Source organism: Zingiber officinale, chromosome 8A (genome assembly GCF_018446385.1).
Source record: "Zingiber officinale cultivar Zhangliang chromosome 8A, Zo_v1.1, whole genome shotgun sequence".
Classification (NCBI taxonomy): Eukaryota; Viridiplantae; Streptophyta; class Magnoliopsida; order Zingiberales; family Zingiberaceae; genus Zingiber; species Zingiber officinale.
Genome location: NC_056000.1, coordinates 16,426,117 through 16,447,360, shown reverse-complemented (window position 1 = coordinate 16,447,360; position 21,244 = coordinate 16,426,117). Strand labels below are relative to the sequence as shown.

At 41.5% G+C, this 21,244-nt stretch overlaps 4 protein-coding genes across 8 annotated transcripts in view; 3 read left to right on the top strand and 1 right to left on the bottom strand.

Moving 5' to 3' along the window:
* The first annotated feature begins 521 nt into the window (after window positions 1–521).
* On the top strand, window positions 522–9,894 carry LOC122012757 (novel plant SNARE 11-like). Of its 2 annotated transcripts, none has more exons than XM_042569404.1 (10): window positions 522–659; window positions 4,437–4,529; window positions 4,677–4,770; window positions 4,863–4,900; window positions 6,521–6,606; window positions 7,273–7,352; window positions 7,764–7,820; window positions 7,898–7,990; window positions 8,083–8,157; window positions 8,983–9,894. In XM_042569404.1, the coding sequence occupies exons 2-10, from the start codon at window positions 4,513–4,515 to the stop codon at window positions 9,055–9,057; spliced, it is 615 nt and encodes a 204-aa protein (XP_042425338.1). In that variant the 5' UTR covers window positions 522–659; window positions 4,437–4,512; the 3' UTR covers window positions 9,058–9,894. The 2 variants fall into 2 exon arrangements, with proteins under 2 accessions (XP_042425338.1, XP_042425337.1); XM_042569403.1 differs by lacking the exon at window positions 522–659 and adding an exon at window positions 3,495–3,989.
* A 255-nt stretch (window positions 9,895–10,149) lies between these two features.
* Window positions 10,150–12,055, bottom strand: LOC122012758 (60S ribosomal protein L36a). The gene is made up of 4 exons (XM_042569405.1): window positions 11,909–12,055; window positions 10,734–10,913; window positions 10,494–10,568; window positions 10,150–10,414 (listed from the first exon to the last, which is right to left on the bottom strand). Exons 1-4 carry the CDS (start codon window positions 11,909–11,911, stop codon window positions 10,355–10,357), a joined length of 318 nt encoding a protein of 105 aa, XP_042425339.1. The 5' UTR covers window positions 11,912–12,055; the 3' UTR covers window positions 10,150–10,354.
* A 546-nt stretch (window positions 12,056–12,601) lies between these two features.
* LOC122010558 (transcription factor MYB80-like) lies at window positions 12,602–13,624 on the top strand. Its single transcript, XM_042567079.1, has 3 exons — window positions 12,602–12,734; window positions 12,823–12,952; window positions 13,021–13,624. The coding sequence occupies exons 1-3, from the start codon at window positions 12,602–12,604 to the stop codon at window positions 13,622–13,624; spliced, it is 867 nt and encodes a 288-aa protein (XP_042423013.1).
* A 238-nt stretch (window positions 13,625–13,862) lies between these two features.
* LOC122012754 (protein PHYLLO, chloroplastic-like) overlaps window positions 13,863–21,244 on the top strand; it is a 53,840-nt gene continuing 46,458 nt past the window's right edge. For 3 of the 4 annotated variants that reach the window (XM_042569397.1, XM_042569396.1, XM_042569400.1), the window contains exons 1-2: window positions 13,863–14,109; window positions 14,188–14,403. In XM_042569397.1, the coding sequence (XP_042425331.1) occupies window positions 13,918–14,109; window positions 14,188–14,403 (408 nt within the window). In that variant the 5' untranslated portion in view covers window positions 13,863–13,917. The remainder of the gene's footprint in view (window positions 14,110–14,187; window positions 14,404–21,244) is intronic. The other variant, XM_042569398.1, reaches the window with a different exon arrangement.

Below are 21,244 nucleotides of genomic sequence, written 5' to 3'. Positions count from 1 at the left end.
TTACGTATTTAACTATAAATATATTAAAACTATCCCCAATATTTTTGAGTATAAATGGATTTGCTTAAAATACGAGCACTTATATTAAGACTATCGAGGTTAACTAGTAATTCTTATTACGAATTCGAGAGACAAACTATGATTTAACAAATTTCCTCGGCACATTTCTTAAACCCTAATTCCCTATCAAAACCACCTAATTCGCGATCCTAAATCCTAATCGACCGTAGAAGAAAGACCCACCGGAATTGGGAGCGACTGTGAACGAGAGAGGTCACCAATCTCTATCCTCCTGGCCTTCGATTTCGGTTGACGCTGTTTAACGACGATCGCCGGCGTCATGGACGCTATCATCAAAAGCCGTCCCCATGCTCACCGATCGATCGTCCTCCGTAAGCGCCGCCCCGAGGAATGCGTGGAGCAGCGACAGGACCAGCCGGCGGGGCCGTCGCCATCGAAGCCAGAGACGGCGGCCGAGGCATCGGGTGGCTCGCCGCCGTTTGCATTCCACGAGATGAAGAGGGAACTTGCTGAAACGGAGAGAAAGGAGAAGGTCGCGGCGTGGAAGACGAAGGTTGAGAAACGGAAAATGCTGATGGATTCTGATAAAAATGAGGTCTTGAAGAGGTTCAAGATGCTTTTGACTGTCGTCGAGAGTGGTAAGGTTTTGGAAAGGTTAAATTCTCTTTCATTGCTCTCGTCGTCTCCTCCTCCTCCTCCTAAAATGTAAGGAGATGACTAGAGTTTCTTTCAGCAAATCTGCAAGAATTGATCTTGTTTTGCTTCATTGTTTATATATTTATATCCTTAAATTGGTTGAATGCTGTTACTAAATTGAAAATTGAGATATTTAAGTGTCAACAGTTGCGAGATCTGAATCATGAGTGTTAGTTTTTGGATATGCCTCTTGATAACAAGTTTTTGGGCATGTCAGAGTTTCCCTTTGTCATTCGATTTTATGGAGCTTTTAGTATCCCTTGCTCGAATTCCTTTGTTCTCCCTGTGTTCTTGTTTGATTTTGTTTCTGGATATGTTTTTTGTTTAGTTTTCTTATGGGAAGCACATCAGATAGATAGTTGTCGATATTTGTTTATAATCGTCAAGGTCATGTATAGGAATTGCAGAGTGGTATATTTCATTAAAGATTTGTATGTCATATACTTCAGAATATGATTTATGAAGTTCGATAGTTTGATCAATGTGGAAAAACTTCTTGATAACATGTATTTACCAGAACTTCCTTTGTTATTGTGATTTTGTACAACATTTATTATCTACTGCTTGAATTCTTTAGTCCTGCCTGTGTTTTTATTTAGCTTGATTACTGGATATGTTTTTCTCGTGTATTGTTGTATGGGAAGCATATCTGATAGACAGTTGCTGATATCTTTGTCTATAATTGTCAAGGTCTTATATTGGGATTGCAGAGTTGTATAATTAAGAATGTGAATTATGAAATTGCTGGTTTAATTAATGTGGAAATACCTCTTGACACCCAGTATATGGAGATGTCAGTTTCCTTTTGTTATTTGATTGAGTACAACATTTAGTATCTATTGCTCGAATTCCTGGTTCTTCCTGTGTTCTTGTTTGGTTTGATTATTGGATATGTTTTTAGTGAATGCCAAAAGGTGTCAGTGAATGAGGGAACTGTTCCATTCACAAATCAAATTTACAGTATCAACAAGGATTGATTCAGTTTCCTGTATAATCCTGTGATAACCTCAGATCCAATGTGCCTCCAAACTACTCTCAATTGCAAACAATTCAGCTGTAAGAGCCCCTGTGACTTTCAGCATTTGTTGAATTTTGACTCCTTTTAACTGAGCCATTATTAAGTGTAGCCAACCCTCAATATACTAATGGGATTCTTAATATAGATGAAGAAAACCACTGAGTGAGACCTCCCAACTGAACTATCGTTGAGTGAGCAATGTCTCTCCCTTCATTTTACCATGAGAGTAGGCGTGTGAAAACTAGCTAGGGTAAAGTGTTGTAGTACTCCCACACCCACTGGATAGAGCAAAAATGATTAATTGCTACTAATTATAGTTATCCTTTAACCCTAGCTATGTTTTGTTTCGGTTCGATCACAACCTCTTTAGGCTATTGTGAATTAGCGTAGCTAGCATAATGCAGCATGTATATAATCTCTGCAACCTCGCCATGAAGAGAAGTGTCTCATACCCTGATCAAGAAACACATAGCACCAAAACCAGTATCACCAGCCCAGCCACAAGGATCGAGTCATGACTCGGATGGTACAAGGTCTGAAATGACCCATCTTCAATTGTAGAAGAAGCTTTGGATGACTCGGATCCACCATTAGATGAGTCTTTTGTAAGTTAAATAGATTGATGGATAATTCATATTGATTCCAAGGGTGATTTAATCTTCATGTTGTTTTTGAATTCTCAGTACTTGTGAGGTAGCTGCAGAGGTGATAGGGGAGGTGCCAATGAATGGAAAGTGTGTATTCCTGTTTTTATTTCATTTTAAAAATTAAATGGTAGAGAAATAATCTAAATCAAGCTCTTAATATTTAAATATGTACACATCGGATTCGATGGGCAATATAATGAATGCTATCTTTCTTGGGATTTTGATTTTAATTTATTAAGCTGCTGCGCCAATCAACTTGTTGAAATAAAATCCATTAATTTTGCCTTTTTTAAAAAATATATCTAACCTATGAGATTAAATGGGCAAGTTGTAATTTAAAAATATTGAATTTTGTAGTCAACAAATTAAATGTTTAGGTTGATTTCTAAATCAAATTATTGTAGAGAAACAATAAAAAAATACTTTATACAGAAAAATGCTAAAAATCTTAGTTGGACATTTTGAAATAGAAGTTGACCTTAAAGCTAACATAATTATTATTCTTGATAAACGATTGATGGTTTAAAATAAAAAACTTTAAAATCCGAAAATAATTATCTTTGCTCATCGGATCCTCTGTCCCGAAGATGCCTCTGTCCCGGTGTCCCATTCAGAAAACGACAAAAAAACATGCTAAACACGTGCCAAAATAGGGAGATCGGTCTGTGGATCGATCCACCTATGGCCTGATCAGTCCACAGATCGATCAGGGCTCTGCAAGGACCGATCAACCTAGGGCCTGATCGGTCCCCAGACCGATCAGATCCGTCCTGGATCGATCAACTTTGGAGTTGCCTTAGGGAGAAAAGTACGTGTTGGCACGTTTTTTTATCGTTTTTTGAATGGGACACCGAGACAGAGACATCTTCAGGAGAGAGTATCCGAACTGATACTACTACTAGGGGAGTTTGGATTATAGTGTTTTATTTTTTAGGGAAAAAGTAATTTTTCAAAATACAAAAAAAATACATCATGGATCTTTTATGGAAATTTCAATTCAGTATTTTTAGTGGCCATGACAGTGAATGTATTTTTAACCGAAATTTCAAATTATAGAAAGTGGCAATAAATAGATAAACCTCCAACAAACAACCTTAAAAATGGTAATAAAAGAGCTCGAGCTGTCGAGAAAGCTTCGCAACCGTTGCGACCTCGTGTCGCGTTCGTGCCCCCAACGACGAGATTTCCACGCCCATTCTATGAACCCTAGGTCCGCCCTCCCCCCGCCGTTTCCTGCCTGGCCTGCATCGAATCCAGCATCGCCGGTAGCCGGCGATTTCTACGATTCCCCCAGCTCGACTTCCTCGGCCACGATCTGAAGCCTTGGCGTCCCGCAGCGACTGGATCTGGCCGCCGTGGATGGATTCTAGTCGTATTCCGTAATGTGTCGCCTGGACATCGTGGGGCGTAGAGGGAGCTGAAGTCGGTGTTCTGAAAACGGGCATCCTTTGCTGGATTTGCTCACGTCGGGAAAGGGTCGATCTTGATTGGTAGAGGTGGTCAATCCTCGTCCAGGAGAGTTCCTATTTGAAAATGGACTTGCCTGATATCAGCGAGGAATTGGCCCTTACAGAAGGGCAGATCAACGATATATTTCGGGCTTTATCGTAAGAATTAATGACCTTTCTTAAACAATGCATTTATGTAGGACGAGGAGGAATTTCTTTTTCTTGCTATTTTTTTTTTTTGGAATTTAATTTAGTAGATATTGCAAACGACAATCTCCTTATCAATAGATATTTGCAAATGGCAATAGACTGTTGTGGTACTTATCAATTATTGTATGGTTAAAAAATTAATTAGGAATTTTTTTTAACATAAGTATACTATTTTTCATGTTTCTGTTTTTCTCCAAAAGGCAGAAACGTCATATACTTGATACTAATGCTCTTGGCATCTAGCATAATTGTGGTTCAGAAGTCGCAGCCTTCCTTAATTGCTGGAAATTGTAGTTTGTTTAGACAATTTAAGTGACATATAATAATGATTCATTGTCCTGATTTCTTATGGATATATATTGTAATGATTTAGTACGTTGGTTGATGGTTTTGCAGAAGTGGATTTCAAAAACTGGATAAGATCAAGGATGCCAACAGACGAAGTAGACAGTTAGAGGAACTGACTGACAAGATGAGGGAATGCAAGAGGTACACTCATAGAAATACTCTTTGTTAAAGAATAGTCACTATTATTATTTAGTTTCCTCTGTGATAGTTTTTTCACTGTTTTTGTTGCCTTTACCCTATAATCACAATTGTCTTATAATTGGAACTTTGAATAATTGAGTATATCAGACTTATCAAGGAGTTTGAAAGGGTCGCGAAGCAAGAGGAGACTAGGAATCCACAGGATAAAAATAGGATGCTGAATGAGAGAAAACAATCAATGGTACCATTTTCTTCAAACTCTTATGATACATGATTACACAATCCTTTTATTGCAAACATCAACTTATTAATTCATTGACTTTGCTTGAACAGATTAAAGAACTGAACTCATATGTTGCTCTGAAAAAGCAGTGAGTAGTTCTGTCCCTGCTATTTATTTTTTCCTCATCTGAAGTTGATGAAATTTTGGTGTTTATCCTACTTTTTTGCATTCGACCTATTTTTATGTTTACAGCAGAATGTTGTAAACATTTTTCCTTAATTATCAATTGGTTAAAACATGGTGGCCTTCTCGTTGATAAAATGTATCATTGATATGGAGTGGAACATCAACATCTTTCTTTTCTGAGACTTGATAGTTTATGTTAGTGAGGTTTTTACAATTTGGAAATTGGACAACCAGAAACACAAGCTGATGAATCCGTGTGAAGCAAAGTCTCTATGTTTCCTTTAATCATAAATGCAATTCTTAGTTTATCTTTCTTTCTTATTTAGAGTATGACAAAAAACATTTCAATCAATGCTTTTGCAAATGGATATACTAGCTAGGGTTTGATTTGGTTGAAATTTTAGTGTGATTTAGTCAAGTTAACAATCCATTCTTTTTTTTCTAATAGTTTTGTCACTAATTTTCATTTATTGAGGTGATTTGAGTTATTCTTTATGATTGTTTGTCTGTCTTATTTAGAGTAATCACAAAAAACGGTTCCATCAATGCTTATATGTTTGTAGTAAACGGAAAATCTAGTTTGGACTGATTTGGTCTAAGTTTTCTAGCATTTAGTCTAGTTATCAGTTCATGCTTTTTTTGCTTACTCTCAATAGCAACATCATTGATTTTGCAGTTTTTGAGAGAATATAATGTTCTATATAACTTGAGTTATTCTTTTTAAATGCCTTTTCAAAGAATTTTCTGGTAGAAACAGCACTATAAAATTTTTGGACTTTCTTGTTATAGATGATCCATTTTAATTGCCATCGACAATGCTTGCCCTTTTATTTTTCTGTGATTCTGTTGTTACTCTAGTATTGAAGGGGAGCCTTAGCGCAACAGTAGAGTTGCTACCGTATGACCTAGAGGTCATGAATTCGAGTCTCAGAAATAGCGTCTTTCAAAGTAGGAAGGCTACGTACAATTGACCATTCTCCGGGACCCGCGTTGGCAGGACCTTCGTGCATCGGGTTGCTTTTATTGTTACTCTAGTATTAGTTCTGTTAATCAATTTATTTAATGAGTTTCAGAATAGCTAGGAGGTCATCTTATGTTGAGTTTATGATTTATGAGCTAATCATAAAATGTTTGAGTATTACATCCAAAATTCTGTAGTTTGTTATGCATTTGCTATTTAGTATTATCATAATTGGAAACAATATTGTGCTAGCAGAATTATTAAATTACACTGTTGAAAATTCTGCAAGTACACAATATGTGGCCTTCCACTAAGGCGAAGTTGATGTGAGTTATGCCTGCTAGAAATTTTATTGCATTGATGATTATACCTTCTGCTACTCCAATGCCAGAGTGACATGGAAATACAAATAAAAGCTAAATGAGCTGGAAAAAAAATAGTTGAAGTGTTTGTTTGATTAGTCAAACCTTTTCTTACTTGACAATAAACACTTGGATTTAGCAATAAGTGTTTGTTTATCCTTGCATTTCACTTGCACACACATAAAGTTGTCATGTTGGCGATGATTGCTTAACTAAACCTTGCAATAGTTCCTTTATAAATTGCTTTTGGTTGATACAGGCATGCAAGTGAAAATAAAAGGATTGATCTCTTTGATGGACCTGGTGGTGATGGGTTTGGGGAAGAAAATGTTCAATTGGCATCATGTAAGTATTCTTTTTCGTGGCCTATAGTTTCATTGTCTAACTTCAAGTGCATTTAAACATACTGAAAAAAAACTAACATTTTAAAAGGAGATGATCAAATAGTATTGTTTAGAACTCTTGACTTCACATTTGTCAAAATGGATACATCATTCACATTGAACTTAATGTCACATTTAAAATCATTGAAGGTTCGTAAGTGTTTGTTTGTAGTTCTGAAGAAAGACACTTCACTCTACATAAAATTATGATGTGGTTGCTGTGAGGACAATAAGAAAACAATGGCGGCCCTTCAACCATAAACCTTTTCCAGAAAATTGTTCACTATCAGACTCTGGTTTAACTTGTAGGTATTTGTTTGGTTCAACATGATAATAAATTTGTAGTGGTTACTTTGTGTGAATAAAACAATGAGTAAATTTATTGTGTAATCCATTCTGATCCACCCATATTATCAGTCTCGTGTCCAAGTGGAAACGTAGCATTCCTAATTAGGAATTATTTATCTCATTAGTTATACATCTGCCATTATACCTATGCATTTTGGACAACCTTCTCAACTTTACCAAGTCAAGGTTAATAGAGGATCTTCTATGGTTTTCTTCTGATGTTTTTTTTTTGCAAGAAACAATTGGAGAAAATCTAAAAGCTGAATTTCTTGTCTCTCAGCGATGACAAATCAACAGTTGATGGATCATGGAAACCATATGATGGATGAAACGGATCAGACTATTGACAGGGCAAAGAAGGTTTATTCCTTCAATTTGATTTCATATTGTTCTCTAAATTGACCCCATTTTTCTCAATTGAGTCATTCGGATATGTTTGAACTCCTTTAAATTGCACTGTGGTAATTCATCCTTAAGTCTTATTTAGATAATTGAGATCACACAGGTTTTTTATTGTTGATATTTCATTTGAGAGATAAAAGGAACATTTTCTTATGTATTGTTCAACAAGGAAAGGAAAATAATTACTTGTATATTGAATGCCTAATGAGGTGATTATTCCTCTTCTATTTATGATAGTTTCTAGTATTCTAATTAAGATTTTGCTTTTTTGTAACATGAAAATTAAATTGGTTTTCATTAACCCATGCTATTCCATAGTTATTTGCAAAGTTCTGGTATTTAGTTAACTTTGATTGATTTAATACATAGGTTGTCGAAGAGACGATCAATGTTGGAGCAGAAACTGCAGCTTCTCTCAAGGCACAGGTCAGTTAATAGTCACCTTATAGACACAAGGAAACACATTGCTTCCAGTATTCCTAAAACCTTCTAAAATATGGCAGACCGAACAAATGAGTAGAATCGTAAATGAACTTGATTCAATCCAGTTTTCCATCAAGAAAGCATCTAAACTGGTGAAGGAAATTGGAAGACAGGTTGGTTTCTCAAGAATTTATCAGGAGGCTTATCTATCGTCCTGTTTCAGTTCCAAACTTATCATGGCGAGTATTCTGATTATGTATTTTAGGTGGCGACTGATCGGTGCATAATGGCGATGCTCTTCCTTATAGTGATGGGAGTTATAGCAATTATAATTGTAAAGGTGGGTGGTTATTTAGCATTAACCCTTTGATTCTCATTTAATTTCCTTATTGAAGATATCATTAAAATATAAAATCCATCACCAAACCTAGAATTAGCCTATTAGACTCCAACTTATCTGGACTAAAATGTTTTCCTCTTTCTGATTAAAGGCTTTTATGAAACTCAGTTAACATATTTAACATGGAATATGTAAGGCTATTCATGACTTAGCAAGTTTCAGCTTGCCCCCAGAGTTTCCACCCATTGAATGTGATATTACATTTTTTCCTCCCTACCTTTGCAAAAAAAATCTTACCATTTTATTATTGGGTTTTGCACCATTAGGTCAAGGTGATGATCAATGACAAAATAGGATTTGAAATTTCTGTTTGCCCATTTTAATTTATCTCCTTTACAAAATGTCTTGTGACACAATGCTTCATAGAGTTTTTAAATTCTTATCATGCTTCATAGAGTTTTTAAACTCTTATCATTTTATTCTTAATAATTGGAATTAATATTTTTTTTTGCACGTGATGTGACATAGGCATGGGATACTAATCCTTGCATTATTTTGTTCCATAAATCAATGTTGTTAATGCGTAGGGGTTGTAAAGTGACAAGAGCTTGAGAACTTTAGGACAATTTGAATAGGACAACCATTACCTGGACCACACCATAGGTCAAAACATTACTATTTTACAAGTAAAAAAATAATCTTCTAGTTTTTTATAGTAATATGTAAATTAGCAAACTCGATGGGAAAAGAAAATAAAAGAAATTTCCTCTTTATTCGTTCATTTACTTTTAGTTATTTGTAACCAAATTTCCTCCGGTAATCCAGCTTGTGCATCCAAATAACAAAGACATAGTGGACATTCCTGGACTTGCTCCTCCAGCTGCAAGGAAACTTCTGTAATATCTATATCACTATTGGATTTCATATTCTTCCTCATGCACGGTATTTGCCATCTATTATTGAATACTTTCTCTATTTTATGTGTTCTTTTCTTTTGTTTTTTCATCACTTTTTATGGTCAGAACAACATTTTGTTTTATAAAGATGTATATGGTCTGCCTTGCTTAAATTTCACGGTTTATTTATATATTTGTTCGAAAGTTTGAAACTGCATTTGGAACAGTCTGATATTCTTCCTCATTCAATCTAATATTTGTCATCACTCAGCTTTATCCATTGTGTTGCTTCCTTTGATTTTTTTTAACCACTTTTATGTTTTTTTATCAGTATAAATTTTGATTAATCAGAGCAACATTTTGTCTATGAAGATGTATATGGTATATATCCAACCCAAAGTTTATGGTCTATTTCTGCATTTGTTAACTGAAATTGCATTTGGGACCGTTTGAATCTGATGATCCTTAAGCTTTATTTGAAAGGAGAGGAGATAGGATTTGAGGAGGGAATCCATGGAGTTATTTACTCCTGTTCAACAATCAAGAGGAAGGGAGCTAAAATATCTTAATGGTTTGCTTGTTTGTGCCTTAACATCTCTACCTTCATTTACGCTAATCCTTTCTTCTGTTGGCTACAATGCGACTGTTACCCGAAGCCGTCACGCTCATTGCCAATGACACTTGTTCACCTTCGTGCTCTCTGTCAAAGCCCTTGCATTCGTTGCCCATTGTTGATTCTCACTGTGAGTTTCCAGAACACGAAGCTGACCAGGCTAAATATTCGTCACTGTTGCTTGTTCTCATAGTTCACCAAGCAAATGAAGAATATCTCTAATATCAAGCACCTTTTCCCTTTTATAATTATACCTATGTTTTCTGCTTTCAAATTTTGATTTTAAAATCCGAAAAAACAAGTCTACCAAACTGAGTTATAATAATATTATCTAATATTATCCCAACCCTTGGTCAAGAAGTCTTACGAGTACAATTCCGCCTCTATTATTGTTATATTTTTCACTTTGAATGTACAACAATTCAATTCCTGGCGTCAAGCATTCAACTCGGTATGCCACAAAACAAGATTCACTACCAAACAATCCCAGAAAAGCAAGTACATTCTTTTATATCATAAAAGACATGGGCAATAAAAGGCAACTTAATACTCGTTTTACTTGTTCATTCATGATGTCCAGCAAGGACAAATAAATTGTCGAATAACTAGCATCAAGATCTCCAATAACAAACTAGATCTACCATTATAATTGAAGTTGAAAATTGCATAAAATGTCCAAAAGACAGAACTAGAAGAGTGAGGTTCCCTTCCCCTTTTTGTCTCCGCCAATCTCAAAATGCTTGCACCTCTGAAAAAGAAAAAGGCGAACAGTGTAATCAGTTCCAGATGAAGAATCCTGAATTTCCAGTGGATTATTACAAGTGTACCTTTATCGGGTGCTGAGAGTAGTGTTTGCAACTCTGGCATTGCAGCTTCAACACAATCTTCTTGGTTGTTTTTGCCTGCAAACCAACACTTCTTGCATGAACACTTGCAACTACTATGAACAGAACAAACTGTGGCATAAACTTATTCATAATATGCTTTGTAAATTGGCAGAAGCCAATCCTGAAAATGATCGCCAATGCTTCAGAAACACTTCCTCAAGGAACAATGGTTCTAGATACCTTCTTGTGGAAAACAGGCTTCGTCTGTCCACCATAACCTGACTGTTTCCTGTCATAACGGCGCTTTCCTTGAGCTGACAACCTATCTTTTCCCTTCTTGTATTGTGTGACCTTGTGGAGGGTGTGTTTCTTGCAAGCTTTATTCTTGCAGTAGGTTTTTTTGGTCTTGGGAACGTTCACCTGTCAATAGAATAGAATGATATATCAGCAATATCAGCCATCATGACAGAATAGAACTTTCTAAAAGGAAAGAAAAAACCAAATTGATGGAGGTTTCACATTGGGTAAGTCAAATTAATTAGAGTTAGACATGCGAGATCCCAAGAAAATTGTTGTGTAAACATGTAAATGACGTGAACACTATTTACAAAGATCTTGTGTAAATGAAAACTCAAAGGCTAGAAAAATAGATAATAGTCAACTCCAAGTGTTTTTTATACTACGGTTACTCTAATGCTTAAAATAATGACTTTAAATTCTAATAACCATTTAATCTCCAATAAAAATTCCAGTTCCCATGTTACATTTTTCCTCATAAAACAACAGGTTCATCTATTAAATAAAAATGAAGATTAAAATGACATTTTTCATTGGGAAAAAACACATAACAAAATCTTATCCGAGCACTGACTTGCGCCAAACATGAGTTAGATAGATTCTATAAATCATACCAGTTCTATCCTTTAAGTAGATGTTAGTTCCTTATTTTCCCAATGAAGTGAACAAAACCTTTGTTATTTTATTTCCCTTCTTAATAAAGAAAACATATTCATTGAGAAGAAATTTATAAGATGATTGATCTCTCCAATCCAACGATTGTGTTAGTGCTAGATGGCAAGCAACCCTTCGGTTACAATTCAAAATTGCAACTCCATAAAACATATTGGTTCAACTGATGCTCACAGCACAATCGTGAGACATGGCGAAGGAAGTAGACTAAGGCAGCATCCCAGATCGTAAATACAATAAAAAAAAATATTACGAGACAAAGATGCTCCTTTATCACCAAGACACTCCCTATTTTAAATGAAAGCAACAAAAACATAGCATCACAAATCTGTACCGCCTCACCACACAAAATTTTCATTCAAAATTGAAAATAACAGTACTTAGAAGAAAAGAAACCATGAATTTCAAATCTGATGGAGAAATAGAGCAGATCGGATTCTCAGTACCATGACTGCCGCTCTGCGTCCGCGCTTTCGCTCCCAAGCCTTCCGAGACAGGACGGCCGGATCTGGGACGCTGGTTATATATAGTTAGGTTGGCGATTGGCGATTTGGGGCTAGGGTTTCGAATCGTGAGAATATCGATTTTGCCCTTTCTCGTATTTATAGATGGGCTTATGGGATCAGGAGCCTAAAGCCCAATTAATAAGGGACAATGCCTTTCTGTTTTGATTTGGACTTACAAAATAAGGACGGCTACTAAATGCGCAAGTAAAAAACTTATGGTTGTGTTTAATTTAAATAATAAAATTTAACCTAAAATGATTAAACAAGACAGAAATGTTGAAAAATAACATACTTACAAGGAGCGTCATCAGCACAGACTAAGTTAGAAGAGGAGAGTAGTTTTGACCAGGCTCTCCTTGCGGTGCGGGTGAGCAACCTGCCTCCGCTTCACGCCCTCGACGGGCGTTGAATTTTCTATTCCAAATCATGCATCTCAAGCCGCCTCATCCTTCATTCGCACCCACACATGCGCTCCTCCGTCAGCCACTATATATATTTCAAACATCATACAAAAAGAAGAACAGCAGCTATTAGTTTAATTTCTCCAAGTGATATTATTTCCCCAAGTCAAGGAAATGAAAAGAAGCTTGATTATATATGTCTGAAACTTTAATTAATAAACCCAATAGCTAGATGGGGAGGATTCCTTGTTGCGAGAGGGAGAGCGTGAGGCGAGGACAGTGGACGCCGGAGGAAGACACCAAGCTCGCCTCCTACATCCAACAACACGGCACTCGCAATTGGCGTCTAATTCCGAAGAACGCTGGTAAGTTAGTAAAGTAGGCGCCGGCTCCAATCTGATTAACAATACTCTGCTTTATAAATGCAACTTCAGGCTTCATTTCTTTTAATAGGATTGCAAAGGTGTGGAAAGAGCTGTCGACTCCGGTGGACAAACTACCTTCGCCCGGACCTCAAGCGCGGCGAGTTCTCGGAGTCCGAGGAACAAACCATAGTGAAACTGCATGGCGTCCTGGGAAACAGGTAGAATAAATTTAAATCTATATTAAAATTAGCATTTAATTCAGATTTAAATTAGTTAGATGTAGCAGGTGGTCGATGATAGCAGGGCAGCTGCCGGGGCGCACGGACAACGACGTGAAGAACCACTGGAACACCAAGTTGAAGAAGAAGCTGACGGGGATGGGCATCGACCCCGTCACTCACAAGCCATTCTCCCATCTCATCGCCGAGATCGCCACCGCGCTCGATCCCCCGCAGGTTGTTCACCTCGCCGAGGCCGCCCTCGGCTCCTTCAAGGACGAGATGCTCCATCTGCTCGCCAAAAAGAGCCCTGCTTCAACTACGTGCTTCAGTTTAGCTTCCGGTGTTAATAATATTGGGGACGAAAAAGTTATTGAACTAAGCTCCTGCGACGAGGTCTGGATCGAGGCCATGGTGGATGGCTGTGAACCGCCGTCGTCGAATGGAATGCAGCTGTCCGGCTTGGTCGACGACGACTTGGGGGGAGGGTCCGCGTGGAGCACCGACGCCGGTGGGGGCAGACGGGGTGGCATTGTGGGACTGAACGGAAAAATTGAGGAGGAGGGAGTGGGAGAAAAATTTGCAGGAAGAGAAGGCGCCGGTGCCGGCGTGTTGGGATCCGACTGCGTTCCCTGGGATTTGCCTTGTGATTTGATGTTGATGCATCCTTAATTAGGCCGTGTTCGTTTGGAGGGAAATAAGCGAGCAAGAAAAGCAAATAAAATGGTGTTTTTTTTCTTGATTATTTTATTTAGAAAGACATTTTTGTTTATCTCTTTTTTTTTTCCTTCTATTTTATTGATAAATGCAACCCGAAGTCTTTTTGGGTCTATGCAAGTAAGGCCCATCAAGCCCATGAACCCCCTATCGTTTCTATATATTCATAGCAATCTTATCCAGCGCAGAAGACCGTTGCATTCGGGCGCTCCTTCGCCCCATCCTCTCGCTCGCTCTCTTGGGCGGAGATGCTAGCGCTCAGCTTGCTCCATCTCTCTTCGTCATCCTCCAAACCCTCACCCTTCGATCTCCTCAATCCCCGCCTCTTTCCCGTCCTCCCAGGCGCCATTAGCATAGTTGGACCTGATCTCCCATGTCGATCACGTCTCCCCCACCGTCGCTTCAGGATTCTCCGTTCGCGTTCGGAGATGGAGTTTCATGTACCCACATTTCCTTTACTTTCTTCTTTTCACTTTTCGGTGTCGGTTTCTCCTAGCCGACATATCTCTTTCTGCTAGGTAAATGCAGATCGTGGTTGTCATAAAAGGGGGCTGGAGATCGACGCTGATGGGATCGTGGGAGTGGAGGACTTGGATTTGCCGGTGGATATTTGTGCAACTCGAGTTCTGCCCTCTGCTCTTTCGCTGGCGGCAGGGTTTGACAAGATAAAGGTGGCGGTCGAGGAGTTCAAGGTTAACCCACCACGTATGAGGAGCGGCGTCATGAGATTCCAGGTCTGATAAAGATTTAGCACGAGTCTTGCCAGGATTACTCAGAATGGCTTAATCCCTCAATATTTTGAAAAATTACTTTGAACTAGCAACGCTTCTGGTCTTCTGCATACTCTTTTCCAAGTTGCTAATGAACTTTTTGCCTCACCATTAAAAAGAACACCCATCTTTGGTTTAGGGTTTAGGGTATTTGATCCTACTCTGAGATCATCGAAAAATGAGCCGGTAAGCTATCTGAAATATTGACTTAGTCGCCATGACCTGAAGTAAGAAGAGGGTGAGTTGTCTCTTATATTGACCAAGTCGTAGAGTCTCAAGTGGAGCTATCCTCATTGCCAAAAGAGCCAGGAGGAAGGTGGGGCGGCCGGAGATGCATGTGGAGTTGTAGAAGTGTGGTAGAAGTGTGTCACCGAGCATTGTGGGAGGGTTCACTCGCCTAAATAGCCTGCTAGGAGTAAAAGAATGAGGGAGGGATTAAAATGGAGGCCACAGTGCCCCGGCTCATACACGTTGGCACTCAAATCAGTCTCCAACGGGGGGAGATGAGAAGATGAATAGTAGTAGGCTAGTAGAAGTGGATGTGTGTGAATATATATGCATACCTCTATCCGTGAGAGTAGATGCCTTTTGTAACACAAAGGGGTGCGATGTCATATCCACAATAAAGAAAGTTTCCCATCACCTATGTCCAGTACGGTAGAAGTGGGTCACGCTATGTCGGCCATATTGCTCCACGTGTCCTGATAGACTATATGCTGCTTTGATAATCCACGTGTTGCTCCACGTGCTTTTGATCTGTTGGGATAATCATGCTAGAGGTGAAGGGGCGTCAGATCGGAGTGGGGGTGAGTTAGAGCGTTCAAACGATGAGATTGATCGAAGATGAGCTGGGTGTCCAATTGACGGGGCCGAGTGGAGAGGAGCTAGATCGGGATTGGCGAGGCTAAATGGAGAGCTGGATTAGCGGTTGCGGAATCGCTCCTGAGCAAGGCAAGGGTGTTAGGTCGGAGAAGACCTCGGAGACGAGACCTAGACAGAAAGAAGTGTAGGTCTATCACAAGAAACGATCTCTGCACCCTCCTTGCCTCGGTGCTGGAGCACACGGATGGTGAGGGCAAGGAGACCGGAGGGCTTCGGGAAGCAGGGCACAGCCGGGGTGCGCGTGCGCGGAGGCGGGGCTTAGAGGTCGGAGGGCTCTAGGAGGTAGAGCACAGCGGGGGTGCGCGGCAAGGGCTCGAAGGTAAGAGGACTTAGGGATGCGGAGCACAACAAGGGCACGCGACAAGGGCTCAAAGGTTGGAGGGCTTCGGGAGGCTTAGAAGCAAAGCCTCCTATCGTAAGAGAGATAGAGAAGGCGGCGTGAGGAGGTAGTGCAGGAGTATCTTGAGGCAGTGGAAGACGAGAAGGATCTCGTGGAAGCATAGGGAGGCGGAGAGGGGCAGCAGGCGGACAACGATCTGCGGATCTGTGATCTGCTGGCGAAGGCATCGAGGGAGGTCGTGAGGCTGTCTAAAAATGAAGCCTCCCAAAACCCTAGCTGGGGCGTATCCCAAAAAGGGGGGAAAGCTGCCAGAGGTTGATCCACGTCTCGTCGGGGGTCTGGCGGGCTCTGGCAATGATGATGTAGAGATTGGAGTTGACGGTAGAGATGAAGGGGTACCTTGGATTGGACAGGAGAGAGGAAAGGAGGGGCAACATTTCTCGGCCCCTATTGGATTTCGAAGTTGTTCAACCGAAGGAGAGGAAGAAGAAGAGGGTAAATTTGTCGCCGACGCTCCTTCGTGAGGGAGGATCGGCGAAGGTGGTGAGAAAGAGGAGTCCCTCGGCGGTGTGAGGAAGGGGCGTCTAGGAGATGATGGTCGTAGCGGAGGATGGATGCGGTTGCTCACGTGGACCACGGAACAGTGTTGGCGGTCGGGCGTGTAGAGGGAGGAGAGGTGATCGGCTGAGGCCGGAGGCGGTGATGGTGTGAGGGAGGAGGAGCTCGCATGAGAAAAAAAGGGGATCTCTTAAGAAAAGGGGGCCTTAGGGAAAGTAGAGGGGAAAACCAAAAATACCCCTCTTTGTCCACGTGGCGATATCATAAGTCTCTCCCTCAAGTTTAGTCGAAGGAGACGTGAGTTTGACTGATTGGACTATTATATTGTGGTGATATGGGTGAAAGAATTGTCGAGCTTGTCATGAGGCTAAATCGCTAGGTCGGGGCTAGGATATCCATGCTTGTCATAAGGCAGAGTAACTTCCGACTAAGAAGTCAGGGAAAGAGTCGCTAAGCCTATCGTAATGTTGAATCGCTTTCGCTAAGGAGTCGAAGAAGAAATCGCTGAGCCTGTCATAAGGCTGAATCGACTAGGATAGTCATTCCTTTCTTAAGGCGGAGTAGCTTTCGACTAAGGAGTCGGGGAAGGAGTCACTAAGCCGATCGTAAGGCTGAATTGCTTTCGCTAAGGAATCGAAGAAGAAATCCTTGAGCCTGTCATAAAGTTGAATCACTAACACAAGGATAGGAGCTTCGAGCCTATCGTAAGGCTAAGTGTCTTTCGACTATTGAGCCTGTCATATGGCGATGTCGCTTACTCGCTTCCGACTAAGGAGTCGGTGAAGAAGTCGCTAACGCAGGGCTAGGATATTTGTGTCTATCGTAAGGCAATCCAAGCCTATCGTAAGGCTGAATCGCTTCTGACTAAGGAGTTCGGGAAGAAGTCGCTAACACGGGCCTAGGATATCCTGCCTGTCATAAGGCAATCCGAGTTTGTTGTAAAGTTGAGTCGCATCCGGCTAAGGATTTGGGGAAGAGGTTTCCCAACACGAGGCTAGGATATATATGCTTGTCGTAAGGCAATCCAAGCTTGTCATAAGATAATCACTTCCGACTAAGGAGTCAAGGAAGGAAACTCCGCGTCTATCGTAAGAAGAATCGCTAGCGCAGGGCTAAGGGCTCTGAGCTGTCGTTTGGCGAATCACTAACGCAGGGTTAGGGGCTCTGAGCCTATCATAAGGTTAAGTGTCTTCCGACTAAGGAGGTAGAAAAGGAAACTCCGGGCATGTCGTAAGGCGAATCGCTAGCATGAGGCTAGGGGCTCCAGACCTGTCGTAAGTCGAATCACTAGTGCAAGGCTAGGAGCTCCGACCTATCGTAAGGCGAATCAATAGCACGGGGTTAGGGGCTCTGAGCCTGTTGTAAGGTTAAGTGTCTTCTGACTGAGGAGTCGGGAAAGAAAACTCCGGGCCTGTTGTAAGCTGAGTCTTCTGACTGAGGAGTCGGGAAAGAAAACTCCGGGGTTGTCGTAAGGTTGAGTGTCTTCGAGTCAGGAAAGGAAACTCCTGGTCTGTCGTAAGGAGAATCGCTAGCGCGGGGCTAGGGGCTCTGAGCCCTGTCGTACCCCTAAGTGTCTTCTGACTGAGGAGTCGAGAAAGAAAACTTCGGGACTGTGTAAGACGAATCGCTAGCACAAGGATAGTGGTTCCGAGTATGTCGTAAGGCTAAGTGTTTTCCGACTGAGCAGTTGTTGGAGAGTCTGACTGAGAAGTCCTTGGAAAATTCTAATGGAGAAATCATTGGAGAGTTCGACTGAGAAGTCATTAGAGATCCGATCGGAGAGAGTTCGGTTGAGAAGTTATTAGAGATTCGACTTAGAATTCTTGGAGAATTCCGACGGAGAATATTTGTTTGCTTGACACCAGGGAGGTTGAGTCCTGAAAAGGACATTTGCTGATGGAGATCTCTAGTTCGAGGCCAGCTATGTTCTAGTCGGGAGAGGTTGAGCCCTAAAAAGGGCAATTACTAATAAACGAGGCTAGTCCAAGATCAAGGAATATAAGTGCTCAATCCCAACTATGTCCAAGTCGGGTGAGGTTAAGTCTTGAAAAGGGCAATTGTTGATAGACGTTGTTAGACAGAGATCAGGGGATATAAGTGCTCGATCCCGACTATATCCGAGTCGGAAGAGGTGTCCTGAAAAGCACAATTGCTAATGAATGTCACTGGTCGAGACCAAGGGATATACGTACTCGATCCCGACTATATCCGAGTCGGGAGAGGTTGAACCTTGAATAGGACAATTGCTGTTGGATGCAACTGATCCTGACTATGTTTGAGTTGAGAGAGGTTGAGCCTTGAAAACAATAATTGTTGATGGATACTGTTGGTCCGAGACTATGGGATATAAGTGCTTTATCCTGACTATGTCTGAGTCAGGAGAGGTTGAACCCTGAAAAGGATAATTGTTGATGGACGCCATTAGTCTGAAGCAGGGATATAAGTGTTTGATCCCGTTGAAGGAGATAATAGCTCGATCCCTTGACTTCTGAATGCTCGTGGAGTCGAGGAGTGAATAATAAAACTTGATCCCACTAAGGGAGAGAATAATCTGATCTTGTTGAGAGAATAGCTCAACTCCCACTGTCTGCGAAGTCAGGGAGAGAATAGTTTTATCTCTTAACTCCCGAATGCCTGCGGAGTCGGGTAGAAAATAATGTGCTCGATTCTGTGACTCCTGAGCGTCTGCAGAGTTGGGGAGATAATAGCTCGATCACCCTGAAGGAGAGAGTGACTCCCCTTGACTCCCTAGCGTCTATAAAGTTGAGGAGAGAAGAATATGCTCAATCTCACGAGTATCCTTGGAGTCGGAAAGAGAATAATAATACCAATCCCGCTAAGGGAGATAATAGCTCGATCCCTTGACTCTCAAGCGTCTACGAAGTCAGGGAGAGAATATAATAGGACTCGATACCACTAAGGGAGAAAATATAATATGAGCTTGATCCCTCGACTCCCTAGCGTCTACAGAGTCGATAAGAGAATATAATAAGACTCAATCCCGCTAAGGGAGAGAATAAGCCGCTGAGATAGCTCGATCCCTCGACTCTCGAGCATCCGCAGAGTTGATGAGAGCATATGATAAGACTTGATCCAGGGAGAGAATAACCTGCTCCAACTGAGAGAATAGCTCGATCTCTTGACTCCCGAGCATACGCGGAGTCTTGGAGAGAATATGATAAGACTTGATCCAGGAAGAGAATAATTCAATCCCTTAACTCCCGAATGTCCGCGGAGTCGAGAAGAGGATCCTTCTGAGAGAATGACTCGATCCCTCGACTCCCAAACGTCCGTGGAGTCGGGGAGAGAATATAATAGGCTCGATCTCTAGACTCCTAAACGTCTGCAGAGTCAGGGAAAACAATGGAGGTGACTCCATAAAAATGGCATTGATTAACAGGCTGAGATATATAAAAACTTGATGCATGAAATTTGGATCTCCTGCACCGTCCGAGGATCTGGAGAGTAAGGATCTTGCTCGGACAAAGACTTGTAGACTTCTAGCGTAACGTTCGAACGAAAATGACCCCCAAAAAATTCTGTTTTCCTACTTGGCGACGACATGTTTGTTTAAATCATCCAAGGTCATGGTGATGGTAGGGAATTTTCCGGTGTCATTCATCTCAACGTCTCAATTTAGATATATGTCCCCACAGACAACGCCAATTTAATCTTGCTCTGAGACCTTCAAAGAACAAGCCACCAGTAAGGTGTCTGGAATGTTGATTAAGTCGCCATGACATGTAGGACGAAGAGGGTGAGTTGTCTTCGATATTGACCATGTCGTGGAGTCTTCGAAGAGGGGGGTGAGCTGTCCTCGTCATTGGAAGAGCCAGGAGGAAGGTGGGGTGTCCGAAGATGCTGCGGAGATGTACAAGTGAGTCGTTGAGCACTGTCGAAAGGGTTGAATTGCCTAGAGAGCTTGCGAGAAGTAAAAGAGCGAGAGAGGGGTTAGAATGGAGGCTGGGTACTCCGGCTCGTCCACTCCAACGCTCAAGTCAATCTCTAGCGAAAGAGGTGAGAAGATGAACCGCAGTAGGCTAATGGAAGTGGATGTGTGCGAATATGTATACATACCTCTGTCCTCTCACGGACTGCTTTTGTAGCACAATGGGTTGGGATGTCATATTGGTGGTAAAGAAAGTGTCTCATCACCGTATTGGAAGGTCCCATCACCCATGTTCGGTATGCTATGTCTGTCAAACCACTCCACGTGTCTTGATAGACCATGCGCTGCTCTGATAATCCACGTGTATCAATTAGGGTAATCAAGCTAGAGGTGAAGGGGCGTTAGATCAGAGTGAAGGTGAGTCTAGGGGTGAGGGTGCTGGGGTCGGAGAAAACCTTGAAGACAAGACCTAGATCAGAAGAAGCGTTGCTTCGTCACAAGAGAAGATCTTTGCACCCTCTTGGCCTCAGTGCTGGAGTGCGTAGATGGCGAGGGCTCGGAGGCCGGAGGGCACATTGGTGAGGGCTTGGAGGCCAGAGGACTCCAAACGGAGGATCACAGCGGGGGTGCGTGGCGATAAGGGCTCAGAGGTTAGAGGGCTCCGGAAGGTGGAGCACATCAAGGGCGCTTGGTGGCAAGAGCTTGGAGGTCAGAGAGCTCGGGGAGGCGAAGAAACAGAGCTGAGGCCATGCGATCGTGAGAGAGGTAGGGAAGGCGACATCAGGAGGTTGTGCAAGAGTATCTTGAGGCAGTGGAAGACGAGAAGGATCTCGCGAAAACAGAGGGAGGCGAAGAGGGGCAACAGGCGGGTGACAATTTACAGATATTGGGGGGGGGGGCTTGGAGGCCAGAGGGCTCCAAACGGAGGATCACAGCGGGGTTGCGTGGCGACAAGGGCTCAGAGGTTAGAGGGCTCCGGAAGGTAGAGCACATCAAGGGTGCTTGGTGGCAAGAGCTTGGAGGCCGAAGAGCTCGGGGAGGCGAAGAAACAGAGCGAATTAATAAGCGCTTATGCAAGCGGCAAGTTTTCCCCACTTAAATCCACTATTGACGTGGAAATTCATGCCATAATGAAT

Bases quoted from the DNA above. Each gene is read 5' to 3' on its own strand.
- LOC122012757 (XM_042569403.1), top strand. From the start codon at position 3,916: ATGGACTTGCCTGATATCAGCGAGGAATTGGCCCTTACAGAAGGGCAG. The intron at 7,353-7,763 runs GTTTATTCCTTC...TTTAATACATAG, and splicing joins CTATTGACAGGGCAAAGAAG to GTTGTCGAAGAGACGATCAA. The intron at 7,821-7,897 runs GTCAGTTAATAG...AAAATATGGCAG, and splicing joins CAGCTTCTCTCAAGGCACAG to ACCGAACAAATGAGTAGAAT.
- LOC122012758 (XM_042569405.1), bottom strand. The intron at 10,569-10,733 runs GTATCTAGAACC...GTTGGTTTGCAG, and splicing joins AGCCTGTTTTCCACAAGAAG to GCAAAAACAACCAAGAAGAT. The intron at 10,415-10,493 runs GTACACTTGTAA...TTTCTTTTTCAG, and splicing joins ACTCTCAGCACCCGATAAAG to AGGTGCAAGCATTTTGAGAT.
- LOC122010558 (XM_042567079.1), top strand. From the start codon at position 12,602: ATGGGGAGGATTCCTTGTTGCGAGAGGGAGAGCGTGAGGCGAGGACAG. The intron at 12,735-12,822 runs GTAAGTTAGTAA...TTCTTTTAATAG, and splicing joins TCTAATTCCGAAGAACGCTG to GATTGCAAAGGTGTGGAAAG. The intron at 12,953-13,020 runs GTAGAATAAATT...TAGATGTAGCAG, and splicing joins CATGGCGTCCTGGGAAACAG to GTGGTCGATGATAGCAGGGC.